At 43.8% G+C, this 24,973-nt stretch overlaps 1 protein-coding gene across 7 annotated transcripts; it reads left to right on the top strand.

Moving 5' to 3' along the window:
• The first annotated feature begins 459 nt into the window (after nt 1-459).
• On the top strand, nt 460-22,058 carry OTULINL (OTU deubiquitinase with linear linkage specificity like). Of its 7 annotated transcripts, none has more exons than XM_035318610.1 (8): nt 460-641; nt 12,917-13,076; nt 13,186-13,217; nt 13,315-13,406; nt 15,840-15,989; nt 16,824-16,952; nt 18,970-19,242; nt 20,127-22,058. In XM_035318610.1, the coding sequence occupies exons 1-8, from the start codon at nt 545-547 to the stop codon at nt 20,304-20,306; spliced, it is 1,113 nt and encodes a 370-aa protein (XP_035174501.1). In that variant the 5' UTR covers nt 460-544; the 3' UTR covers nt 20,307-22,058. The 7 variants fall into 7 exon arrangements, with proteins under 7 accessions (XP_035174501.1, XP_035174504.1, XP_035174502.1 ...); XM_035318613.1 differs by lacking the exon at nt 460-641 and adding an exon at nt 1,142-1,184; XM_035318611.1 differs by lacking the exon at nt 460-641 and adding an exon at nt 2,811-2,868.
• The last annotated feature ends 2,915 nt before the right edge of the window (nt 22,059-24,973 follow it).

Genomic DNA, 24,973 nt, shown 5'->3' with positions numbered 1-24,973 from the left:
TGTAAACTTTACTTTTATCCATGGTCCCTACCTTTTATCCATGGTCCATATCTTAATGGAGAGGGGTTTCTTGTGTGAACCACCTCTTCACAGTCCCGGTGTTTCTACAGAAGTACATTGACTGTGTATGTTAAAGACGTGGTAATCAAACATGACATAGGAGTTGAAAGGAAGAGGCAGCACCGAGACAGACTCTTTGAAGATTACTACTACGATACAGACCATGCATGGGTGGTACATCACCGTTTGAAAGTCACTCCAACACTCAAACAACTTGGAAGATGTGCAGAGAGGTAACAACTTGACCTTTATAAATAGCTGAGTTATGCTTGATTTTTACTTTTTTTTTCTTCTTGTGGCTTGGATATAGAGAAGCATACACAGCCTGGGTGACTTTGAAAACTTGAACGGAAATGAAACAGGAAGTCAGATCCTTTCACCGTTTGTTGATCTGTAAAGACGAACTCAGGCTGTAAAGTCTCATTTTGTCCCCAGCACAAGAAGTTGGGGAGAGAAACCCAGCTGGTTGAAGGATACTCCGAAGATGCAGAGGCGACGTGACAGGATTACAAGCAAAAACAGAGGCCAGTTCACTGAGCAAGAAAAACGAAGCAGAATTAACCACTCAAAGAGAACAGTTGGTAAGTTCATTGAGCTGTGCCTCTAAATTTTGGCATCTCACCAAGCCGGTGATCAGCCATAGGAAGCCTTTGTGATGGAGATCATAGCTGCATGGGCACTACTTTTACCTTTGTGTTGGACTATACTACTACCTGAGGAGTAGTAGTAAATTATAATATATAGGGAAATTGTTCCTGACTGTTAATAATGGACTTGAAAAACTGAAGGCTGAAGCTCTCATCAGCTCTGTACCTAGGTTTTTCACTTTTACTGAGCTGGATACTCTTGCCTTTGTCTCAGTGAATATTTTCAGCCCTCCCTTTGAATTGTTCGGGTTCTTTGGGCTGTGGTTATTAATCCTGTCACTCACCTGTAGATGGGAGCAAGAATATGCAGTTTCTTCTGCTGCTGATTTGTCAGTTTAAGCAGAGACAGTTAAATGTCTTCATACTTGCTTAGTGCAGCTTCCAGTATAAGCTTTTGCTGTGCTTGCTCTGGAGTCTCACGTGGGTACAAGTCATGCTGCAGCTTGCAGATGCCATCACCTGGAGAAACGCATCAAGGTGAGGTTCATGTTATGGGCAAGTTTATAACACTCCCCTAAAAGCAGGAAATATCATAAATATCCTGAAGCAGTAGAGGTTTGCCATTGGCACACAGCCTTGCCTGAGCATCATGAATATGTGCAAAGTGCCACAAGCAGAAAGTCTGGAGGATGAGAATCATGCTCAGGCTGCTTTCAGCTTTTCAGTTTGAGCTCCTGGAGCTTGCCTGTTTTCCCCATGGAGCTGCCAAGGGGAGGTGTTAACTTCTGCAGGAAAACCTGGAGCACGCACTCCAAATAGGGTCTTCCCTAGCTCCCTGCATGGTTCTCCAGGGTGTTTGGGGGAAGTTCACACTTGGACAAGCTTTCTGAACCCTTGCAGCAGCACAGAGAGACATACGCTGTTCTTCAGGTCTTACTAACATGGTGAATGGATGCCCTGAGAGGCAAGCAGAGGGTCAGGAGCTGGGAAGGACTCACTGACATGGGCCTTGGTTCACAGCTTTTGTACTAGGTGTGTTTCACCGCTCTTCCCCAATGAGTCAGCAGGCAGATAAACATTAACTTTCACGCCCAGCTGCGCATGGAAGCCATCTATTAAATCCCAAGATACTAACACAAGTCTGAATGGGCAGAAAGAGGACAACTTCGGGCCTGGCCTGAGCATGAAACCATGAAGCGGTGCTGAAACCAGCCTGCTGAGCGCGGGGGGGAGCAGCGCCTGGAGCTGGAGACAGGGGGGGAAACAGAAGCTTGTGGGTGCCGAGGTGGCACTCAGGAATTCTTTATTCTAATTTTTATTTTATTGTTATTTATAATTATTTCTGAGAAGGGTTTTTCTGTGGAGCAGCACAGAGTGCTGTGCAAGGGACAGCTTTGTGTCTTTGAAATCAAATATTTACCCTGTCTGTTCTTAGCTGTTTTTTTTTTTTTTTTTTTTTTTTTTTTTCCTTTAAAACCTAGATTTTCTTCTGCTTGGGTGATTCTTCTCGTGGCTTTCTGTGAGCCCGCACTTGACAGGTTTGTCCCCAGCCCCGTTAAGCTCCTGTGCTGCTCCTGAAAACAGCCCTGTGCGTTTGTCCAGCCCTGTGCCACAGCGAACTGCTAATAACTCTGTGAAAGATTTAAGTCTGCGTCACTGGCTCAGCCCATTACAATTCCCTTCTGTTTCTCCTGCAAAGTCCCCGGGGAGATGAAAGAAGACTGTTTTTTAATGTGTAACCAGAAAAGGAATAGCTCTGCTCTATGCAAATACCCCGCGTCGGGCTGGGGCGGGTTACGACTGAGGCACTGCTGCAGGGGACGGGATCTGGCAGGGAAGTTCTTTCGGGACGAACGCGCTCCACCCTGCTAATGAATGAATTAGTGAGGAAACAAATTTTTAATGTTAGGGGGAAAAAAAAAAAAAAAGCACAGAATGACTTTGAGGTAGGTCACCAAGCCACATCTACACATCACGGCTCGACCTCAGGCAGAGGTTGGCCTCCCTTGGGGGGCGGGGGGGAGTCCCGTTGCTGACAGAAAACACCAAACAACCATCCCACAGACTGCCCCTAAAGGCTTGGGGGGGCAAAGAAGGGGGGGACACGGCCACGTCCCCCCGCCCCCGTCCCGCCCCCTGCCCGCCCGGGGCGGTGCCGGCCTCCGCCCCATGGCCTCCGCCCGCCGGCCTCCAGCGGGGCTCCGGGTGCTGGCGGGGAGCGGTGAGGCCTGGGGGGGGGGGGGGGGGTGGCGGCTTGGAGGGGGATTGCGCGGTTCCTTCTCCTTATTTCATTATGATTTATTATGGTTGTTACGGTTTCGTTTCCTGCTTGAGGCCCATGAGGCCGTTTCTCTGGTGAAAAATGGGATTATTGGGAGCGCTGCTGCTGTGGAGAGGTGGTTTTGGGGCGAGAGGCAGGTCTTCTGGAGGGAGCTCTGCCTTTTGGTCTGCTTGCTTTGTGTCTGTTTATTTCGTGTGCCCTGCCGGAGTCACTGTAAGGTGCGTGGCTTGACGTGACAGCACGTGTCGCTTCGCGTTGGGTGCACGCGTGGGCTCCGGCTGTTCTTGTTCCTTTGGCTCTAGCTGTGCCGGCCTCCTGTTGTTCTCATTTCTTTGGACTTTGCTGTGACGGATCTGAACCCAAACATTGCCCGCTGGCTTCTCTTCCCATCAGACAGGTGAGGGTTCGGGGAAGAGGGGATCGGGAAGGAGCGTGTGGTGCGGGGAGATGGGCGCATCCCTTCGGACCCGTGGCTCTCGGCACTGTGGCCTCCAGAGCCCCGTCGAGCGGTGCCGTGGGCTGCAGGTGCCGTGCCCCGCGTGCCGGGACACCTTTCTGCCTCCCTGGGTACCGGTTCAGCCCTCGTTTTGTGCCGCCTTCCCTAGGAATCAGCTGGAGGAGCCCTGTGGACTTAACTATTACACTTCCATTTTCTGAAGTGGAGAAAGAAGCGGATTTGGGGGGCATTTACCAAGTGAGTTTTAAGCTTTCTTGGCGCCAAGTGCCCTGTTGCTAACTAATGTGTGACAGCACGGTTATTCCCACTTCCGTCCTTTGACCCGCTCCAGTTTCTGCAAGTGATGAAACAAAGAGGTAAAAAGCGTGTAACACAGGAAAGATTGGTTCGCTTTGGTTTTAACACTCACAAAACTGTTTGCTCGTCACTGAAGTTTGTTCCTGTAAGAATTGTGTGCTGTCACTGCTGGGCAAATAACTTAATTAGGAATCGAAGGGGACACCGTGAGGAAAAGCTGCGGTTTTGCATATTTATGCAATACAGTAGCGGTGCTGCTTAAGCATCACATAAGAATGGTGAAGGGTGTTAGAATTGATTTTCAAGGGTAAAAGCAGTGAAATGCTGGTCAGCATATAAATTACAGGTGCTTTCCAGGTTTGGATTTCTAAATATATAATATATAATTTTCATAGCTCTGAGGGTTTTTTTGTTGTTGTTTTGTTTTGTTCTGCTGTTGGGACATAAGTTTTATCATTTTGTTTTACTTTTTGGACCAGGTTGCCTGGCCAGGTGGTGTGGCTTTCCCTCTCAGTATCAGGACTTTCTGTCCACCCCGTTTCTTAGATACCGCTTCCAGGTTAAATCCTCAGATCCTATCTACCGAGGCTATAATAACAAACATTAACAGGTTTTTCAGTAAAGCCTGCAGTTTTCCTGGAGCTTAATGTCTGAAAATGATTGACCTTGCGTGATTACCCAGGCAAATGAGTTTGAGATTTCAGAAACACCTCCCTCCTGTGCTTCCTGGCCCCACACAGCTGAGCCGTGGGAGTCACAGGGCCAAATCACGCTAGGGGGGACGGGGATGGCTGTAATTCAGTTGTTCTGAAAACACGAGGGAATAACCAGTGCTCTGTCGTCAAAAGGTTGTGCAGCTATGCTGCTGTCGTTACACCCACGTAACTAAGTTTGTGAGCATGATTTGGATAACGTAAAGTTCATCTTAAGGAGCTTTTTAGTTTCCTTTTAGTTTAAGCTTGGAGAAACAGTTTTTTAAATTACCATCAGGCCCTGTTAGTCCTATTATATTCATGTTTTTATTCAGCCATCCCGACTTCTAAAAGAGTTGTAGCACACCTTAAAGTCAAATGTTTGTCTGAGTTGCTGTCTGATGTTTGACCCTGCATCACTTAAGGATCTGTTTTCTGCTGTGAGGGAATTTCTGAGAGCACAGCAGACACACAGCAGCATCCTTCCTGCACTCCCAGGCAGATGCAGCGTTCGTGTTGTGGGCCCGTCGGAGGGACAGGGAACTTCGCCCACGCACTCTGGTGCTGGGATTCCTGGCACGGCAGAACCAGGTGCGTGGCTGAGACACCACAGAGCAGACACCGCAGCATGCTGCCTTCCAGAATCGCAGAGAGAGAGCTGCTCGTTAGCTAAAACGTAATAGTTTCATGATGGAAAACTCAGGACTTGCGTGTACCAGCCTCAGCAACATAAGAGGGGTCGTCTGTGGCTAGGGATCTCGTGCCAGTACTGAGGTGCTAGACAGAGTTTAGTCTGTGCGTTGTGTGATTTGGTATGATGGGAAGTTGTTTTTCAGCGAGCAGTGTAACTCATGGTTGGGTTATCTGTTGTCTGAATGTACAGTAAGGCGGAGTTTCACCCCAAGGGAGAAAAGGTGGAGACGGGGTGCTACTGTCCTTGTCTCGAGAAGCTCCAGTGAAGGCAGACACGCTGTCAACTACTTCAGAGCAGCAGTAGATCACTTTGTGAATTTTCCGGAAAAAAATTGTCAGCAACTTCTAGTTTCTTAGTAGCCTTTTTCTGTCATTGTAGTTTCTTCCTCATTTTTCCCTGCTGAGGAGCAATACCATCCAGTTCTGGCAGCCTCAGGATCCAGAGCCCAGCATTCGAGATTTCCCTATAGCTCGTGCTGGATGCTCGTGACGAGGAGAGGAGGTGTGTCCCGAGCTCCCGTCCCCATGCCACCAGCAACGTCAGGTGCCACTTGCACCATGTGGCTGACAAGGCAACTTGTGCTGCCCGAAGATTGCTTTCAACTAACACCTCTCAGAGGAGAAGGCTGCAGGCTGTGCTGTCTTACTTGGACTGTGTCACGTTAAGGTGGAGGGCTAAAAATACAAGATGGTGTGGCTACGTGTACTCAGCCCCTACTTCTGTCGCCAGCTCTGTGTGTGGTCTTTGGCAAGACCCAGTCTGAGGTCCCTTGTCCATAATAACATGTTGCTCAGGTTGCCCAGACCTTAAGTGTTTAGAATTTGTGTTTCCAGGGCAGGGTGGTTGTGTTGATGCTGGGAAAGCGGCAAACACGTGCCTTAACACCAAGGTATTGCCGTGACATTGTCCTGTGCGTGGGGCTTTGACCATCATCCAGCGCTGTAGCATCAGTGCAGGGCAAGGCGCTGGGTCGGCTGCCGCAGGGGAAACTCCAGCGTGGTTTTCATCGCTCCTAGCCTAGCTTGTACAGCTTCAGCAGGCTCTGCCAAAATCCGTTGTTCTGCAGACTTTGATGCCTTCTCTAGGTCTGTCAGACAGGGATGTCCTACCAGTTTCTCCCAGTTTTGTTCTGAGCACAGCTCAGAGCAATGTGTGTGCCAGCCATGTTTACGTTGGAGCGACCTGCTGGCTTCCTTAGTGCTCTTCAGTTCTGGTTTCATTTCATATCACTTCCTGTGCACGAATTTTAGCTGTGGCATGCTTGCCAAAGGCTGAGGTTTTAAAAATAGGCACTTGCACATCACTGGAGATCTTCTAAACATTACACTGCCACGTTCCAAGGTTGGAAACGGCTCTAAATTCTGTATAGCAATTTCTTAGTTTCCAAGTGAAAATAAGTTGTGCCTTTGCCAAGTGCCACCCCCTCGAAAAGAGCTTGATATGTGAGGGTGACACCCGAGTGTGTTTTTACAGGGCTGCATCATCTGTGCTTTATGTGGACCTCCCCACCTAGCTGCCAGACCAATTCCAGTCATTTGTATTCAAAGTGATGACTGATACTTTGCTTTCTGTTGCTTTTCTCTTCTGTTTTTAATCCATCCTGGAAACAGGGAGAGAGACGAGCAGGACTCCCAGGCAGACGAACGATAATGCTGGAATAACCTCTGCCCATACCTCCTGGGAAAGCACGGGGTTTGTGATCTGACACGCCACCAGGAGATGTTGCTTTTTAAACCTGATGAAAAGTGCACAGCTCTGCGTAGCACTTGATGTGCGGAGTCTGGTAGACTTCTGGAGGGGGCTGTGCTGTGCAGGCAGATGTGAAATCAGAGTCATGGGGGTACGGCAGCAAAGACCTGCTGCGTGCCAGCAAACGGAGGTGGGACTGACGAGCTGCGTGGACGCAACCTGATCAAAGGGGCTGGCTTTCGGAGCAGGAGCTTAACAAAGCCCTGGTGTCAAATGCATGCACCGCCTGTAAGACCAAGCAGCTGTTCCTGATGGTGCTCACCTGGTAAACGGGCTCAGATGAGTTCGTTTTTGATGAGTTCATTTTGCACTAGCAACTGTGCATCCCTGAGGAGTGGGCTGTAGGTGTAGGTCGTCTGCTGTCTAGCAAACAAGGTCGAAAAATCTTATTGCTAACATAAGACGTCGGCTTTTTTCCAGACCGAAGCTTCAGCTATCTAGACAAATCAACAGAAAAACCCAAGGCGTTCATACGACTCTGGCCTAAGAGCGAAACTTAAGCCAAAGAAGATGTTCAGGAGGACACTATTTACTTCACTCTGTCAGTTCGGGTTGAGCACAGAAAAAAAAAAGTATTATAGAACCCATTCTGAAGAGTTGTGTCTGCAAATAGACAAAACAGAAACAAATGTGAGTGGCTTTAGGGATGACTCAACGTGCAGCTCCACAGCAGACAGAATAAGCACCCTTGGAGTGGGCTTCCTTGAAATAATGGATTTAGCGCTTTTACGTAAGTTCTGTTTGAAGTTTACAGGCATTAAATAGCATTTCTGAACGAGGACAGATGTTTTTCCACATGAGGCAGAGGGAAAAAAAAGAAGGAGGAATCAGCACAGCAGAAAATTCAGAGGCTCCATCTTTAAAAGGAATATTATTTTATTTATTTTTAAGTCATGGTTAGGAAAAAGAGCTTTTAAGAAATACTTTGGGTTTTTTATGGTGTAACAGCCTTTTCACATATTGCTCTGGACTGTAAAATCTCTGAAGACTTCTGTCATGTTTTTTTTTTCCTTACATAAATGGAAGTGGTGTTGAGCTTGATTCATCTGAAGGTCCTGGATGGCACCCTGTGCCTTAAGAAAAGGAAACTGAATTATACAGGAGGTCGAGAACTGACCTTTCCTTCTGTTCTTGCAGGAGTTTGTAGAGAAGAAATGGTATATGTGGGCTAAGGCACGCATTAATACCCTGACTGTATAGATGGAATTGGTTCTGTAAAGGTAACCATAATAGGGTATGCTTTAAGATAATCACGCAGCCGGTGAGAACTCATCGTGCTCGTTGCTACAGAGTGGGAGTAAGCGGCTGTCAGAGCTGGGTGGAAACATTAAGAGCAGCAGTCCGGGTCCTGTTAAAGACCAGGGAATCCAAACGAGGCTGCCTGCCTTTTTCATGTATTTTTCCTGAAACATCTTTGCAGAACGGGAACGAGGGCTGAGAGAACACTTGAGACTCCTACACGGACCAGCTGTGTAAATAAAAGCTTTCTTGCTGGTGATGGGCCTCGGTGCTGCAGAAACAATTCCGTTTTCTAGGTAATTGCATGATTCTGGTAACAGCTTGGGGCTGGGATTTTGTTTAATTTTGCTGGGTAGAAGTTGAGATGTGGTCAGTAGACATGGTTTAACTTTTGGTAAGTCACTGACAATTACTGTCTTTGTCCGTAAACGGTTCCTTCCCTTCTTATCCCAAGCAGAGATCCTAATCTCCAGTTGTTGCATCAGAACAGGTGAAGAAAGTTTGCTCAATGGGTTGACCTTGCCTTGCTTGGTAAAGGAAGGATTTCTTAATGAGATGGTTATTGAATCACCCAGTGCTTCCTGTATACCATGTGTTTGATCTCTTCTGGGTTTGGTAGTTTCTCTTTTACTTATTTATTTATTTTTGGTATGGTGCTGATAATAAACGCTGGGAAATCAAAGTAGTCACTTGGCACTGCCTGAAACGGCACACTTCTTTCTTTTAAGCAGTTACCGGTTGGAATCCATTGTAGCTCTTCAGTCTGTATAATTAATAGCTTTCTGTCTCTGTCTCTTTTGGCTCAAACAGTTGAGGTGTGTGTGTGTGGATCTGTGTGCCACTCAGAGGATGCCTGTTTTATAAGGATAAGTGTGATCTTTTTCGCATAAAAGAGGGAGTGAGCCGATTTTATGCCGTACCCTGGTACTCATGCTACGTAGTTCGGAAAAACAGAACGTGCAACAAAGACAGCTCTGCAGCACACACCTCGTACAGACAGACTTGGACCTCCTGGTGCCAAGCCTTGCTTCTGTTACTTGAGGTATTTAAGAAGTTCCTCAGCTGGAGGTTCGAGAAAGCTGGAGAAGGGTCTGGTATACAACATCCATGGGTTCTGCGCTTTTTACCGTGTAGGATCGAGGATTCCCAGGCTCTTTCTAGCTCTGGAACCAGGAGAGGAGTGATAAGGAGGGTATGCAGAAGGGTAGGATCGGGGGATCCTGGATTTTGCTCCCCTTTGGAGGAGGGTATACCTGCTTTTTGGGAACTAAATAACAAGTATTATGTCCTGTTTTCAATAACAAAATGAATGCAAGACTGTGCAGAGGAATGTCCTTAAAAGAAGTCACACAGCCAGCATTTAATTTTGGAAGATGCTCTGTCTTCCTGATGGCCTTGGTATGGGAGTAAGAAGGTGAAAGGTGCCATCAGACACACTGGCATCCTGCAACATGCTCCAGGGCTGTGTGCAGTGCTGCATGCTGCTTCCCCAGCTGATCCCCTACATCTTGCATTTCGTCAGTCATGTTTTGAAGGTGGCAGCCTTCAAAAAATTGTGCAGAGGCTTTTTTCTTTTTAGTGACTTTTCTTGAGCTACAAGAGTTACTTGCGCAAGAAGCAGATGTTGCAGATGTCTCTTACTCATCATTTTTCTGGCATTTTTTCTTCTGCATGTCTCACCTGATGACTTCGGCAGGGTAAAACCTGAAGGTTTGGCACTAGCAGGAAGCTGATGATGTGGCATGAAAAGAAAACACGGCGTATTACGTACTTTGTAAGACAAACACTGCTATCAGCTCCTACTTCAGCGCTGTTCGGCCTCTGTTCACTGAAGTCTCTTCTTGGAGCTCTGTGAGACATCCTGGGGCTCTGCTGTCCCGCGTGGGAGAAGAGTCAAGCCTCGCAGTCCCCGCGGTGATGCTCACAGTCAGCCCCCAGAGAGATGTTGTGTTGCAGAGCAGCCGGGCTGTAGCTGTCTGCGGAGAAAGAGAAGGAATTGCGTCCACATCCTAGGGAATGGACTGAGTTGAGAAATCCGTGGGTTTATTTTACTGCCCCCCCCCCCCCCCCCCCCCCCCAGCATGTTATTAATTTAATTGCTCTTCGTTTTCTGAAGAGTTTTGGAGGGGGCAGGTAGGGGGAGGAAAGATCTGTTTTAAATTGCTCTCTTCTTTAATTCGTGTCTTGTTCGTGATGTATTTTTATCTGCAGCACGTTGTGATCCAGCTGACACTTCTAGATGTCACTTGAATAAAAAAAAAAGTAATTAAATTTCAAAGTGTGACATATTCACTGAGAGTGGTAACTGAATCACCAAGTGCTGTTTGAACAGCAACTTTTCCATGACAGGAGGGAAAGTTTATGAGGACCAGGGTTTGCTGTAATAAAAGCGTAGTGAAAATGCTCAATATCACTTGTGAATTAAATTTTAAAAAGGGTTAACAATATTCAGGTATTGCATGTTTTCTGACATGGATTCATGGTTTTTTATTGCAATGGGTAAGCCAGTGCTTCCCAGCACTCCTTGGAGAACAGTTGCTCGTGCACTTGCTAACCCTGTGCCTTGAAAGGGGTTTTGTTGGACTCCCAACAAAAGGTTGGTTCTTTTTGCAGGATTGATGCCAACTAAAAGCTTAGGTTGCTTGTTTTAACATAAGAGCTCATGCTGATGCGATTCTCTCATCTTTTTGCCTGTAAAAGGGGGTAAAGAAGAATTTCTGCATGCTGGTGGGCTGTTCACATACATCTCTGGTACCCAATAAAGCAAAGCAGGTCAGCTGAACAGACAAACCAGTTCCACTTTTTACAGTACCAGCTTGTTCAAAATCAAAAAAGGGAACATACAGTCATTTTAGAGCAAGAAATGAAAGGCTGCTGCATCTTCCTTTAGGTTCTGTGTCTTGAAGTTCCTGTTCAAATGCTGTTCAAATCATCTTTTGGTTTTCGTACAGCAGTGCGACAGCCAAAATGCTCATTGACGGGATGGACCGAATAACATCTGTAAGCCTTTTAAGTTCCATTCCAGTCAGCAGGAGGTTCACGTATTTATGGTTGAATGAGGTTTTTCAATGCTGATACTTTTATCCTAAAGAAGAGAGAATATATTTCTGTGACTAGATTCTGCTAGGAGCGTTGTCTTCTACTACTTCTCAGTTTTTGTCCTCTTGGTAGCAATTTGGGTGCTTATTAAGAAGGCATCTCTTGGTTTCCATCAGCAGTTTGTGCTCTAAGTGGGAGTATCCCAGCGTTTCCCTGAGCTGTGACATTTCTGAACCATACAGCTGATGTTTTGCTGCCTGTTACTTGGGACCAGTAATAAACACTTCCTACAGCTTGGGTTTTTTGGTCTTTTTGGTTGTGTGCATGTGTGTCTGCACTTTTCCTACTCAGCATGTACAGGCTATGCCAGCTAAGCACTTGTTAGTGCAGCTTATGCGTAGAAGATAAGAGGTCTGTCTTGTATGAACGGTGTTCACAGCAGTATGGGTTTTGTGTAAATTTGTACTTGTGGCCAAAAAACTTCTCCTCTTACCTCTTTAAAGTTTATTAACACCTTTACATTGACAGCTCTTAACCCGCCTCTTGTTCATGGTAGACGCTAGCTATGGGTCTTGCATCCAGACAACTTGTGGATGACATCCTGTAATAAAGTTTCTTAAAACCACAGAATATTGGGAAAGGCCAAATATCAGCAGTGCTCCGTATACACGCTACAGGGCTCATAAAAATGTACGTGTGGCTGTTGATCTCCGTGCCAAGGTTTGAATTCATATGTAACTCTGTGACTGGATATCTGTGGGCAGTGCATGGGCTTAAGCTCCTTGGAAAACTTAAGCCCCTCTTAAATTTCCTGTTACAGCCAGGAGGGGCAGAAGTTCAAATGACATAAAACTATGCTGAATGAGTTATTCCCTTCACGGGCTCTCCAGAGAATAATCTTTTCAGCCTTCTCTGGAGATGCCTTTAAAAAAAAAAAAAAAAAAAAAAAAAAGTTAATTTTTTGTACAAAAGCAGTGAAGAAGTTACTAATAGAGCAGCTGTTGGTCATAAACTCTGGGAATTTCCTACACTCAAATTTCAGCCAGAGAATACATTTCTCACTTAGGGAGTAGACACTGCATTTGTCAGCTCCTCAGCCCCCATACTCTCTCTCAATTCTAGGGTTTTTGATTAACAGAAGACTACCAAACCGCTCCCTAACCCTTCCAGTAATACCAGGAGATCAGCAGAAACCCATCCTGGCTTATATCTATGAAGAACAGTGTGATTGCCGCCTCTTTGTGATCATCTCCCGAGCTCTCTATGAAATCCCTGGGGAGGAGCTTTCTCCTGAGTTTTATATTGACCCTAAACTTGCCCATCTTGAGCCAGGGACATTCCTTTAATTCCTGTAGCATTCATATGATGCTTAGTCAGCTAATGCATTGCCTGATATGGCACATTTGCAGACTACAACTCCCAGGATCCCCTGGTCGTTAAAATCTTGACTTAATGGCAAAGTGATGACAGCACGAGTCTCTGATCCAGCACGTCCTGAAGCAATTTTTTTGTTGTCATTGAACAGTTGCTTTGGTATTGGTCTCCTTGTGAAGCCTTCCACTCTATTTTGGCTATATATCTAGCCTTTGTTGTGTGGAGGAAAACTTGGAAGCATGGATGGTGTGCACCCCAAAACCCATGAACTTGAAAAACCAAATGAGTTACTAAATGTACTGTGCCTCTTGCATTTCATCTTTCGTTGTTCATTTGGAATGATACGGTACTTGGATGATTTTCTTTTTTAAAGTAAAAAAAAAATAGAAACTAGTATTGCTGAGCAGTGAAAAGATTTTATTTTTTCTCTTTTTATCATTGTTGTAGGAAGGCATGAGGTGCAGTCCTGGACAAGAGCTACCAAACAGTCTTTGTGTCTCATGTGGCAAAAAGTGAAAATACAGCTAATGCTAAGCATGTCTTTCCTCGTTGCTGTTTTTTGGTATTGCAGAAGGCTATATGGCTTTTTAGCACAGCTATTGAAACGGTAGGTTTTTATTACGCAGACTTCCGATGTTCAATGCTGTTGCTTATTTCAGTAAGTGTTTTCCTTGGACAACTGCTTTCTGATGCCTGTTTTATCATTTGGATTTCAGGTGGAGCAACTACCTTCAAAGCAAACTCATAAGTAATCTTTTTGTTGTCATTCTCTCTCCATTAATCCCCCTGCCCTTTAAATGCAGAACAAGAGAAGGTAACTAATCTATGAATTAATCTTGATTTAGAGAATCACAGTGTGTTGGCAGAAGTTGATCTACTTGGCTATAGCGCAAGAGAATGGAAGGGAGAAACAAAGCAGGCCAAACATATGAGGGAGGTAAGAGTTAAAATTTAATCTCTGCGTGCGGATGGGGGAGAGGTACCTGAGAAAAGCAGTTCCAGTACCAGCAGCTGCTACAGCTAACGGCGTTTGCTGCACCAGTTGTTTAAAAGGAAAGAAAAATGGATAATGTTAACATGAGTCCAAATAAAGACAGCAGTAGAACAGATCACAATCTAGATAGGATTTTAGTTTTACATCTTCTCTGAATTCTTCCCCATTGTACCAGCCACCCAAGCAGCGGCTGTAAGCGGTCAGGGTGAGCTCCCATTACAACAGCACAAAAATATGATCCCAGGCACTGCAGCCCAAATAACTTGGCTTTAGGCAGTGCCTCTTGTATCTCAGACGCCAGCTGAGATCCTCTTGATAACCATACTTCTCACAGGGTTTTTATTTCTCATACCTTGTTGTTGTAGCTGACAGTTTCTCACAGCTTAGTAGGTTTGCTTCTTAATTACGAGTCAGGGTGACAGAGCTGTGCTGTACCAAGCCAGACTTTATGTCCTGGATAGCTGAACTCCAGAGCCAGGGGCCTACTTCATGGCTCACTAATGCCAGATCGTTGCTTTCTGTCCACTTGTGTGTTTTCCAGCTGTGTGTGTTGTTCGTGTGCTTACACCCTCACAGGCAGAAATAGCAGCTGCATTTCTCACGGAAGACGTAAGGTGTTGCACATGCAAAGGGCTGTTGGCAGTTGTATCTTGGTGCCTTTGATGGAGGCAGTGTGGCAGACGGCATGCCAGGAGCCGTGGTGCGCTCTGAAGGGCCCTGACAGGTGCTTGCAGTTGCAGCAGTACTAAAGGATCCTAACTTGTGATGGGGATGGGTCTCCAGGAGCAAAGAAGAGCAGATATCTATTTTGTGGCTCGCTGTTTCAACTACATTAAGTGTCAGTCACGAAGGGAGGCTTGGAGACTGTGGGCCGGATCTATACTTTTCTCATACAACTTCTAGCTCAAGTAGCTATACTGGTGGTAGAGTAGCGGTATCTGTCAAAGAAGGCTTAGTGTGAAATCCAGCTTGTTAAAAAGAACCTAAAAGACTGTTGAGAGACTTCAAGTACTTATAGTTGGTGTATTTGACATGTATATTGTTTGAGGTCATGTTATTGGAATCACAGAGTAAATGTGTCAAGAAGGACTTAAGGGTAAAAGAAAGTGGAGCTGAACAGCAGCGTAAGGGAAGTATCAGGAAAAAAGAAGAAATCTTTCAAAAAGCAGTTTTGAAAGTCCAGACGGTGACTGGAGAAAAGATCCAACTTTCCAGATTAAATGCAGGAGAACAAAAATCCCTGAAGTGCCCAGAACAACACGCAGCAAGGCTGAAAGTGATTTGGAGGAACAAGTAACTAAAGATAACACAATTTCTAATAAATTAGCAAGCATATGCTGGGTAATGAGTCTTTCAGAAGATCTATGAGTCTGTTAGATGATCAGAGCTGAAAAGGAGACTCAGGGGAGCCAAGTGGATGGAAGGTGACATTGGGCTGAAGTTACCACTGTAAGAAGGATGTTTTAGGGTGAGGTCTCCTGAGAACCTGAACAAGCCCCACCTGCTTGCTGTCACCAAAAGGGGCAGTCCTTTGCTTGTCTTGCCTCTCCTTTTTCCTTGCCTCATTCTAGCTGAGCAGTCCCTCCGCCTCTCTTGTGCTGACTGTTGCATGTTCTCTTGGATGTGGTTCACCAGAAGGGGTAGCTGGCACAGCAGGTCATTGTGAAGGAGAGGCCTGACTCCCTGCTGACACCTGCTCCTAGCATGTGCTCTGAGTACACCTCTTGTGCTGGCCCTGGCATTCATCCGATCCTTCTCTGAACCACCTGAACTTGCCAAAGTAGCAGGAAGCTAACCCCACAGGAAGAATTCAGCAGGGCTACAATTATCTCAGGTGGTGCAAAGGAAGAGTGGGGAGACTGCACAGCCAAGAGGTGGTATTGGCTGTGGTTGCTACTACTCTTCCTTAGCCTTAGGTCATCACCATGTGATGGATTCAGGTCGGTATAAGATGATGGTTCTGCTAAAAGGAGTGATCTCCAGATGCATGTTCCAGCCCTCTTGCTGCTCCATCCCATGTGTCAGCATAACTTGTGAAGTGATTGGGGTTAAAGTTGTTAGGGCAAAGAAATTTTCACTGATCTTTTCTGATTTGTTTGACTGTGTAAATGATTATGCTAGCAACAGTGCAAAGCCTGGAGCACATAGCCAGTTCTAGAGACAGGGCAGAATCCCTTTTAAGGGGCAGTGCCAGTTTAAAGGTGTTTACAAAAACTATGATGTTAAGCCATTTTTGTGTATATAAAACTTATAAATATACTCTCTCTTTCCCCTAGTTCCCTCTTATGAATAGTTTGGAATTGGACTCCAGTTTAACATGGGTTTGATCCAAGTTTTAAAATGTTTATTGCTAAATTTCTTGTTGGTCTTTTTTAGGCATATAATGAATTGTTTTGGAACTATCATATCAAGTATCTGAGACAGGTCAAGAAGGACAACTATTGCGTGCTAAGAGCAGTACTTTTTCAAATACTCAGCCAAGGCATTCCTTTTCCATCATGGATGAGGGAGAGAGATATCTTAAAGGTAAAATTCAGTTCCTAAATGAATGTGATCTAGGGGCCCTTGCACTGCAGAGAGAAGCTTTGTTCAGTGATAAAAGGGATATGTATGCTGTGGTAGTAGAGGAAAATTATTACTGGAATTTAAAGAGAACTTTTTCAAAGTCTTTGAACTATGCTTCACTGAAAAAAGTGAATCTGAATATAATGACATGAACATGAGGCTTAAAAAAGAGAAAAGAAAAAGTGGCAAGGTAAACATTTCTGCTGCTCTGCTAGATGTCACTCCCTTAACACAAAAGGACGTGGCTCTCCCTCACTCACATCCATGTACAATCCAGTGGCTCGTTTGGGAGCACAGCTGAAGAAAGCGTCAAGCTCAGCGTGTTGCTGGAGCAGTGTGAGTTCTGCACTGGGTTCCAGGAGCTCTGTCAGAAGACTGCAGGGGGGAGGTGGTTATCTATAGCTGCTGCCTGTGGGGGCACATCTGCCAACTGGAAAGTGCCTGGAATCCTAGAAATCCTACTGAGTTTGGATGTATCCAGCTTTCCTAGAGTGTGGGCTATATATTTTGCTGAGAACACATTTTCTTCTTTTTTGGCTGGCATTGTTTTAAAAGTTTCTTAAGGACTTGGCAGTCAAATGGAGCTTCCTTAACATTTGATTTGTTCTGAAGCCTATTTCTATTTTTTGTTTGAGCTGTACAACCAGTGGATAGAACCACGTCATAAACTAAAATGTGTTGCAATCTCTGCAGGCAAGTTTATGTAACTTCATGTTCTACTTCTTGTTATGGTTATGATCTCTACTTAATTAATTTTCTTGTTCTTTTTTTTTTTTTTTTTCTTTTTTCTTCCAGCTCCCTGAAAAGCTTTTGTATTCTCAAGGTTGCAACTGGATTCAGCAGTACAGTTTTGGTCCAGAAAGATACACAGGTCCCAATGCTTTTGGAAAATTACGCAAATGTATGGAAACATTAAAGACAAACGTGAGTATTTAGGAGGTGGTCGGGGGGCATAAAAGCATTGAGAAGTGGGTTGAAACTGAATTAAAGATCTTCATTACTTGCCATCAAGTGGCTCCTGCAATACCTCATAATTTCAATAAAAATAACTACATGCTATAGGATATCCTGCTAGATTCCCTCCCTGGATTGGATTGGATGGAACAAACAAATGGTGCATTTTCCTCTCAGTCTTGATGTTCCTCTGTTCCCCTCTCAGTTAAATGTTTTATTTGTCAAGTTCTGTTAAAAGTTCTAACCAACTGCTTTAAAACAACAACAACAAAATAATAACTAGACTTATTTAGCTATAGAAGCAAAGTATTAGGAAATAAAAAGAGGGAATTAAAATTGAGAACCAGTCTCTTGCCTGCGGTGTCTGCTGAGGTCTAACTCCCAGTTTTATTGTTAAAAAAGAGGCTGTTTGGCCAGTGAGATCGATTTTTGCTTATTTTCACAAACAGGTTTTTATGGTGTATTTAGAGGTGTGAAAAGAGCCAGCACTGGGAGTTAGGGTTCTGTTGCATTTAACTGCCTGCTTGCTTGATTATTTAGCAGGTACCCCAAGAAACCTGGTGTGTTTTCATGTAGCATGAATAGCCAGATTTAGTAAATGTTTCTTGGTGTCCAGAGCTTATAGATGCACTTCTGCTGTAGCTGTGGTTTGAAGATGCAGGGAAAGTGGGCTCTGCCAGAAGTATTCGAAGACTTTTGAGGAATATTAGTCATACGCCAGCATGCTTTTTCAAGAGGCCTGCTTTGCACCCTGAACTCAGGAGTTAGAGCCTCCTTACTCCAGACTTGCCTCAATTGACCAAGATGCAGCAGAGTGCCGGGATGTTGGCTAAGCCCAGGGCAGCCACCTCTCTGCTGCCCAGCTTCATCCTCATCTTGCAGGCCCCTGCCTGCAGCTGCTGTTGTGCCTGGGCTGTGTAAGTCAATAGGCAATATACACTCTGAACAGGCTTTTCACTTAGTAGAGGTCCTCTAGCAAAGAGGCAGTCATGGGTCATCCACTTGGTTTCATTTCCCATCTGTGAGAAAGGTCTTCGGGAATGCATGAGGAGGAGATTGAGAGATCTGTTTCTCAATTTAGTATTGCAGGTAAATTAGTTTATTTTTTGTTGTTGTTGCTACCGTTCAGTTTATGGCAGTTTCAACATATGAACAATACGAACTCAGAATTAACTGAAACTAATTTGATTCCCAGTCATTGAGCATCATCTTTTGTTGTGATCCTAAAAAACCTTTTGGTTCCAAATGACAGCTTTTATCCACTGTGTTCAGAACTGTCTGCTTTAAGCTTTGTGGTTTGGTATCCTGTCCAATGTAATTAGTCTCCTGGCCAACCCCTTTTCTAGGTGTGGCACTGACATTTGACCCCTCTAGAGCAACATGGGGTTCGGGAGCTCTCATTATCAACAGTGAGCAGAATGAGAAATTCCTCCCCGTTGTAGTCCTACGTGACCTCGTGAAGCTGAACACTGAAGACATACAAATGTGTATAGTTCGTAATGGCATGCTGGCATGTCCAGTTTATATACGTTCCTTTTAACTGACCTGCTTCTGAATTAGGTTTGGTGTCTAAAGAATTTAAGCTAGCATGACTTTAACATAAAGGATACTATAGGAAAATAACTAAATTTTGGAAGCTCTAAGTTAAAAACAGGATGGGACTCATCACTTAATCTAACCTTTTCTTATGGCTTAGCGTGTGTTTGATGCACCCACACAAATTTTCTACAACTTTCTCAGGTACTTTTGGTAGTTACATTCCTTACATACTCTTTACTTACAGTCATAGCTGGATTTTCTGGTGTGACAGTGGGTGGCTTTTGTAGAGGGGAACTGCATTTGCTTTCTCGTAGCCTATCATTAGCGTACAGATGCCTGGAGCTCTATGTAGCAAATAGGTTCAGCTGGGTAAATGGAAAATGAAATGAATAAGGTTTGAAATCTCACTGCAGAACCTGTAATTATTATTCTTCTGTGTGCTTTCTAGTGGATCGAAATAAGTGGTACTAAAGATCACAAAGAAAGAGGAAACCTGTGTAATGCACTCTTTTCTGATGAGAGCAAGGAGCACAAACTATATGAGGCCATAAAATTCATCATGCTTTATGAAGTTGTTGAAGCCTATGAGCAGATAAAGAACAGGGAAGAACCTATACCCCATCTTTTTAGCCTCCTCCTTGCTCGGGATACTTCGTCTGACCCTTTGAGTTTCATGATGAATCATCTGAACTCCATAGGTGACTCTGGTTGCCTAGACCAGGTAATGATACAAATGAAAAACAAATCACAATTATTCACCTAATGACATCAGAGATGGAATATATTGCATATCATCTGTGATAATTGGTCTATTTTTTTCTTTGGGACATAGAGAAGTGCACTGCGGACAGGCATTTATCTTCCAAGGAGATAAAAAATGCAATAAAGTAAAACAGGGTGGACAGCTTTTTTACTGGGCCAGAAATAAATGCTGTGAGCTGTCAACGAGACATAGTTTAGAGTTTTCCAATGGCTGAAATTATTTTTCATAATCAGTTTCAGTCATCGAGTCAATCGTTAGATGTTGCATTCCCCTTCAGTTTGATATAACTAGATAAGTTATGCTCTGTCTGGCTATGGCCAAGGATGTGAGCTTTTTCCAAAGCATTTTTCCACATTAAGGCAGCTTTTGCAAGTGGTGTGGATGAAGAGCCAGTTCTCAAGCTTAATGTGCATGAAGTACAAAGAAATGTTTCCTTTCACCATTATATTTCCCTCATGTAGCAAGTGATCACAAGGTGGCAGGCTTCCCATTTTCGAAGATGTATCAATCTTTTAATAAATGTTAGTCCCTTCTTGCTCCCCAGTAAGGTGTGTGAGCTGAGTCTGGGAGCAGATTATATTTTGTGTAAGGTGGAAGACAGATCTTTCCAAAGCTGCGTGTGTTAGCCAGAGTACCATAACATGCAAAAGGGCAGTGGAAAGATGGTTGGGACACTGAGAATATTCTCAATATTTTAATTTCCTTCAGTTACAAAAGGGCCCTTGTAATTCTTTGTCTACTGTTTTGAAATAAGCTAGGTGACTTGCCTTAACTTAGAAAACTAAAACGAAGAATAATCCAAGTCTAGAAAAACATGTCTTACAGGGCTGTTTTATTTTTAGGTTGAAATATTTCTTCTTGGATACTTACTTGAAGTGAAGATTAGAGTTTACAGACTGCATAGGTTTAATACTGAAGAATTTCAAGTAAACTATCCAGATGAGTACCGAAGGGAATGGAATGAGATTTCTCTCCTGACTGAGGATGACCGCTATTATCACATCCCTGTTATCAGAACGTGAAGGACCAATGACTGTTTTTTTTCCTTTGTATAATATAGTGAGTAACTGGTTCCAGTGAATTAGGTTTCCAAGTGGCAGCAGAAATGCATGTTGATGATTACAAAATGATTTGTGGGCTTATTGTGTAAACACTTTGCTTTCCCATTACAGCTCAGTTCACTGCCAGTCAGCCGTAAAGAAGCATAAAATGTATTGTTATATACTGTCTGGGTGTCATATTTGAGGGTTGTTGAACACAAAAGGTTAGACTGCATGACCAAGAAAGAAAAGGTAACTATACGTTATCCTTTGTTAGGCTATTGGTTTACTCTGACAATATCTGGATGGCTTAAACTGAAGTTCCTAAAGCAATTCCTGCCTTTCCCTTTTCTGTCTCTAGCTAGGATGGATGAATCACACAGGAGGCGACTCCTGGGGTCCAGGACATGAACCTTGCACTGATTTGAGGCTGCCTAGCATGTGAGGCTGTAAACTGGGGCCACTGTGGAGCTGATTCAGATCACATCCAGCTTTCACAGTTGCTTCAATGTCTCCCTCCAGAGACAGAAAGAGCAAACAGCTGCAGACTGCAGTTATTTCAGACACTTGAAATTAAGCTGTCTGTACTCAGTACTGGTATCTGAAGCTGAAGAAGTGTTAACAAAGAATGAGAGAAAAACCACACACACACACAAGAATACAGTGCCAGATGAAAGTTAAGACTCCAGTGTTTGAAGAAATCTGTCTGGGACAACTAAAGGAGATTTACTTTATTACATGGGACCTTTTGCCTGATTCTATTTTCTAAAAGACTCAATTGTGTTTTGATCATTTCTAAAATGAGGGACATTAACTTGAACAAATATTAAAGTGATATAGTAGATCTTGCAAAATGTTTGTGAAATACTTAAAATCCCATAGGTATCAGTTATATTAAGAAAGCAGGGGGTTCTTAAGAAACAAAGTCTCCTCTTTCCTTGGCCTAGAGGTACAGGAGTAGGTAGGTTTGGTTTTGATTCTTGCAGGGGAAAACAGAAGCCCCTAGTAGTAATTAAGCCCCTTTAGTAGTAATTAAGAATACAAAAATGTAATCTGGGCTTGCAGGAGCTACAGCAGTTGAATGTGGTGACTAAATGGTAATGCTTGGAGTGTACAAAGACTACTCTGCTCCTTTGTGCAAAGGAATGAAATGTTATCTCTTACAGTCCTTTTATTTGTATGTATATGTATATATATTTATAAATACAAACACCTGAGTGCTGTATTATAGCACGTTTGTTTCTTGGAAGTTTTTCCAAGTTCAGTTTTGTTCAATAATTTGTAGCTTTTAATTAAAAAGGCTTGATACATATAAGAATTTCATCTCATCAAGACCTGCATGTCAAATATTTATTTTAAAAACAAACAAACAAACAAAAACTTTTTCACTGAAAATTTTCACTTTTTTTTCCCACTTTAGATTTGGTTCTGCTCCATGTGGGGAAATGTTATAATGCCTGCGCATAGGGTATTGTTGTCTATTTTTCACCAACAGTATGTATAACACTTGCACCTATCAATAAACTATATTTTATTCTTGGTTTTGGTACAAGCAGACATACCAAAAATTGTATATTTTTATAGAGACCTTTTTAATTGTTTGCTATTATTTATGAATAGCAATGCAAAAGCATGATAGCTGAAAGTGTTAAATTGTCAAAATGTATGTTTATGTAATGTTAAGCACCTTAATAGAAGGGAATTAATAAAGATCTAACACAGACAGTGAAATTTATCTTGCCAATTTGGATGTTTACATGTGATTTAAGTCACCTTGGGCACTGCAAGGTCAGCGGAGGGCAATGGCAGAGGAGTTAAAGGAGGAATTGGTTTCCAGAACATGGTTCCCCGTCACAGACTGTAATGGGAGCTGGCAGTGACCAGCATAGAAATACCTGGTCTAGATGTCTGAAGTTAAGTTGTTCCAGGAATCCAGAAAGGATGTGTTGAAACATCAGACGTCAGTGGTGCTGGCTGAATCATGACAGTAGCAGAAGTGAGATGTGAAGAAGGAGACCTTTGAGGTGAGAATAATTGTGAGTCTTACGGATAAATTCAGAAAGCGCTCTAAGAAACGTTGAGACAGGTTTGGAGCTGCACTGATTTTAATCGCGTTTTCTGATAATCCATTTTAGCTATGGATAAAGCACATGTTTTATGTACAAATAAATGAATATACATATGTATAAAATATACATATTTACATTTATATGCTTGTATATATGAAAACAAATCATCCTGAATAAGCTAATTCTGGAACTAAGTGTTACTGTGGAAGGGACGGGTGCTGCAGCAGCATCTTTTCAGATCAGTGGCTACAGACAAGCTTGCTGTAGGAATCCAGAAAGCTAAGCACTAGGACAGGCACTGGAGAGCTCTGTTCTACTGATGTCAAGTGATCAAAGAGCTTTCATCTTTTGAACCTGTGATGTCTGCCTTTCTGCTCCCGAACTTTGGAAGACTGTCTTCTTAAAATCACTCATGTCCATTGGCACTTTGCTCTGTAATTTGTAGAAATGGGACAAATTTGGGAATGACAAGCCACTGAACACAGCGTACAGATGTCTCATGTAGATCCTTTGTACATAATGTATGTATTTTTTATGTTATCTAGTCGTCATTGGAATAAACGGTTTTCTACTCTAGGTCCAAACCTTGGAGCTGTGAACTGCTTACCAAACACCTAAACAGTGAGCTCAGGTCAATGTGATTCAGAATCAATTGTTTGTGAAATAATTTGATCGTTAACCCTTCAGAAAATTATCAAGGTCAACCAAAATAAGCTTTTTTTTTTTTTTTAAAAAAAAAAAAAAAAGGTTTTAAAATATTTTTTCTAACTTTTTTGCACTTGGTTTCATCTTTCCCTGTGAAGAAAATATGGTAATAAAATGTGGATCCTTGAAGTCTCAGTTATGAGTATGAAAGAGAAGATCAAATCAGAATGATTTAAGTCATGGCAAAAACATTGAAGCTCATGAAGCTCAGCAGTAACAACAAGTGGAGAGACATTACCAGTTTTTTTTAACTGCAGTGTTGTAGACAGCTAAAAGTTGAGGCGCACCTGGGGGACAAAGCAGTCATTGGTCCCAGCCAGCATGGGTTTGTGAAGGGTAGGTCCTGCCTAACTAACTTGATTTCCTTTTATGATAAGATCACCCGTATGGTGGACCAAGGGAAACCAGCTGATGTGATTTTTTTGGACTTCAGCAAGGCTTTTGACACGGTCTCCCATAGGATCCTACTGGACAAAATGTCCACCATACAGCTAAATAAAAACATCATACAATGGGTGAGCAATTGGCTAACGGGCAGGGCCCAAAGGGTTATGGTAAATGGGGCTGCGTCAGGCTGGCGGGTGGTCACTAGTGGGGTCCCTCAAGGCTCCATTTTAGGGCCGGTACTTTTCAATATTTTTATAAACGATCTGGATGTAGGAATAGAAGGTATTTTGAGCAAGTTTGCTGATGACACCAAACTTGGAGGAGTCGTGGACTCGAATGAGGGTGGAAAGGCCTTGCAGAGGGATCTGGATAGGTTGGAGAGCTGGGCGATCACCAACCGCATGAAGTTCAATAAGAGCAAGTGCCGGGTCCTGCACCTGGGACGGGGAAACCCTGGCTGCACGTACAGACTGGGTGATGAGACGCTGGAGAGCAGCCTAGAAGAGAGGGATCTGGGGGTCGTGGTAGACAGCAAGTTGAATATGAGCCAGCAGTGTGCCCTGGCAGCCAGGAGGGCCAACCGTGTCCTGGGGTGCATCAAGCACGGCATCGCTAGTAGGTCAAGGGAGGTGATTGTCCCACTCTACTCTGCGCTGGTGCGGCCTCACCTCGAGTACTGTGTGCAGTTCTGGGCACCACAGTATAAAAAGGACATGAAACTGTTGGAGAGTGTCCAGAGGAGGGCTACGAAGATGGTGATAGGCCTGGAGGGGAAGACGTACGAAGAACGGCTGAGGTCACTGGGCCTGTTCAGCCTGGAGAAGAGGAGGCTGAGAGGAGACCTCATCACAGTCTACAACTTCCTCGTAAGGGGGTGTCGAGAGACAGGAGACCTTTTCTCCATTAACACCAGTGACAGGACCTGTGGGAACGGGGTTAAGCTGAGGCAGGGGAAATTTAGGCTTGACATCAGGAGAGGGTTCTTCACAGAGAGGGTGGTTGCACACTGGAACAGGCTCCCCAGGGAAGTTGTCACTGCACCGAGCCTGTCTGAATTTAAGAAGAGATTGGACTGTGCACTTAGTCACATGGTCTGAACTTTTGGGTAGACCTGTGCGGTGTCAAGAGTTGGACTTGATGATCCTTAAGGGTCCCTTCCAACTCAGGATATTCTATGATTCTATGATTCTATGATTCTATGATTCTAAGTTTCACATCAAAATGTGTTTGTTTATCACTGCTGGCTTAGCAAGACAAAGTGTATTGAAACCTCAGTGTGGGCTTGGGTTCTTCCTAAAACTTGAAAATGTGTGTTAAGAACATTAAGCAAGTAGCTGAAGCAGTGCGTATCTTTATTATAACGGTTAAAAAATCTTGTTTCTAAGTAACATCTTTTTAAAAAGTTGCATATCAAAGAATGTATGAAAATTCTGTATTTCATTTCAACTCCATAGCACAGTATTGGCAATCTGGATTCTTCTACCCTTG

This window comes from Oxyura jamaicensis, chromosome 2 (assembly GCF_011077185.1).
Source record: "Oxyura jamaicensis isolate SHBP4307 breed ruddy duck chromosome 2, BPBGC_Ojam_1.0, whole genome shotgun sequence".
NCBI lineage: Eukaryota > Metazoa > Chordata > Aves > Anseriformes > Anatidae > Oxyura > Oxyura jamaicensis.
The sequence above is the reverse complement of the archived record's forward strand: the minus strand, read 5'-3'. Positions and strand labels throughout refer to the sequence as shown.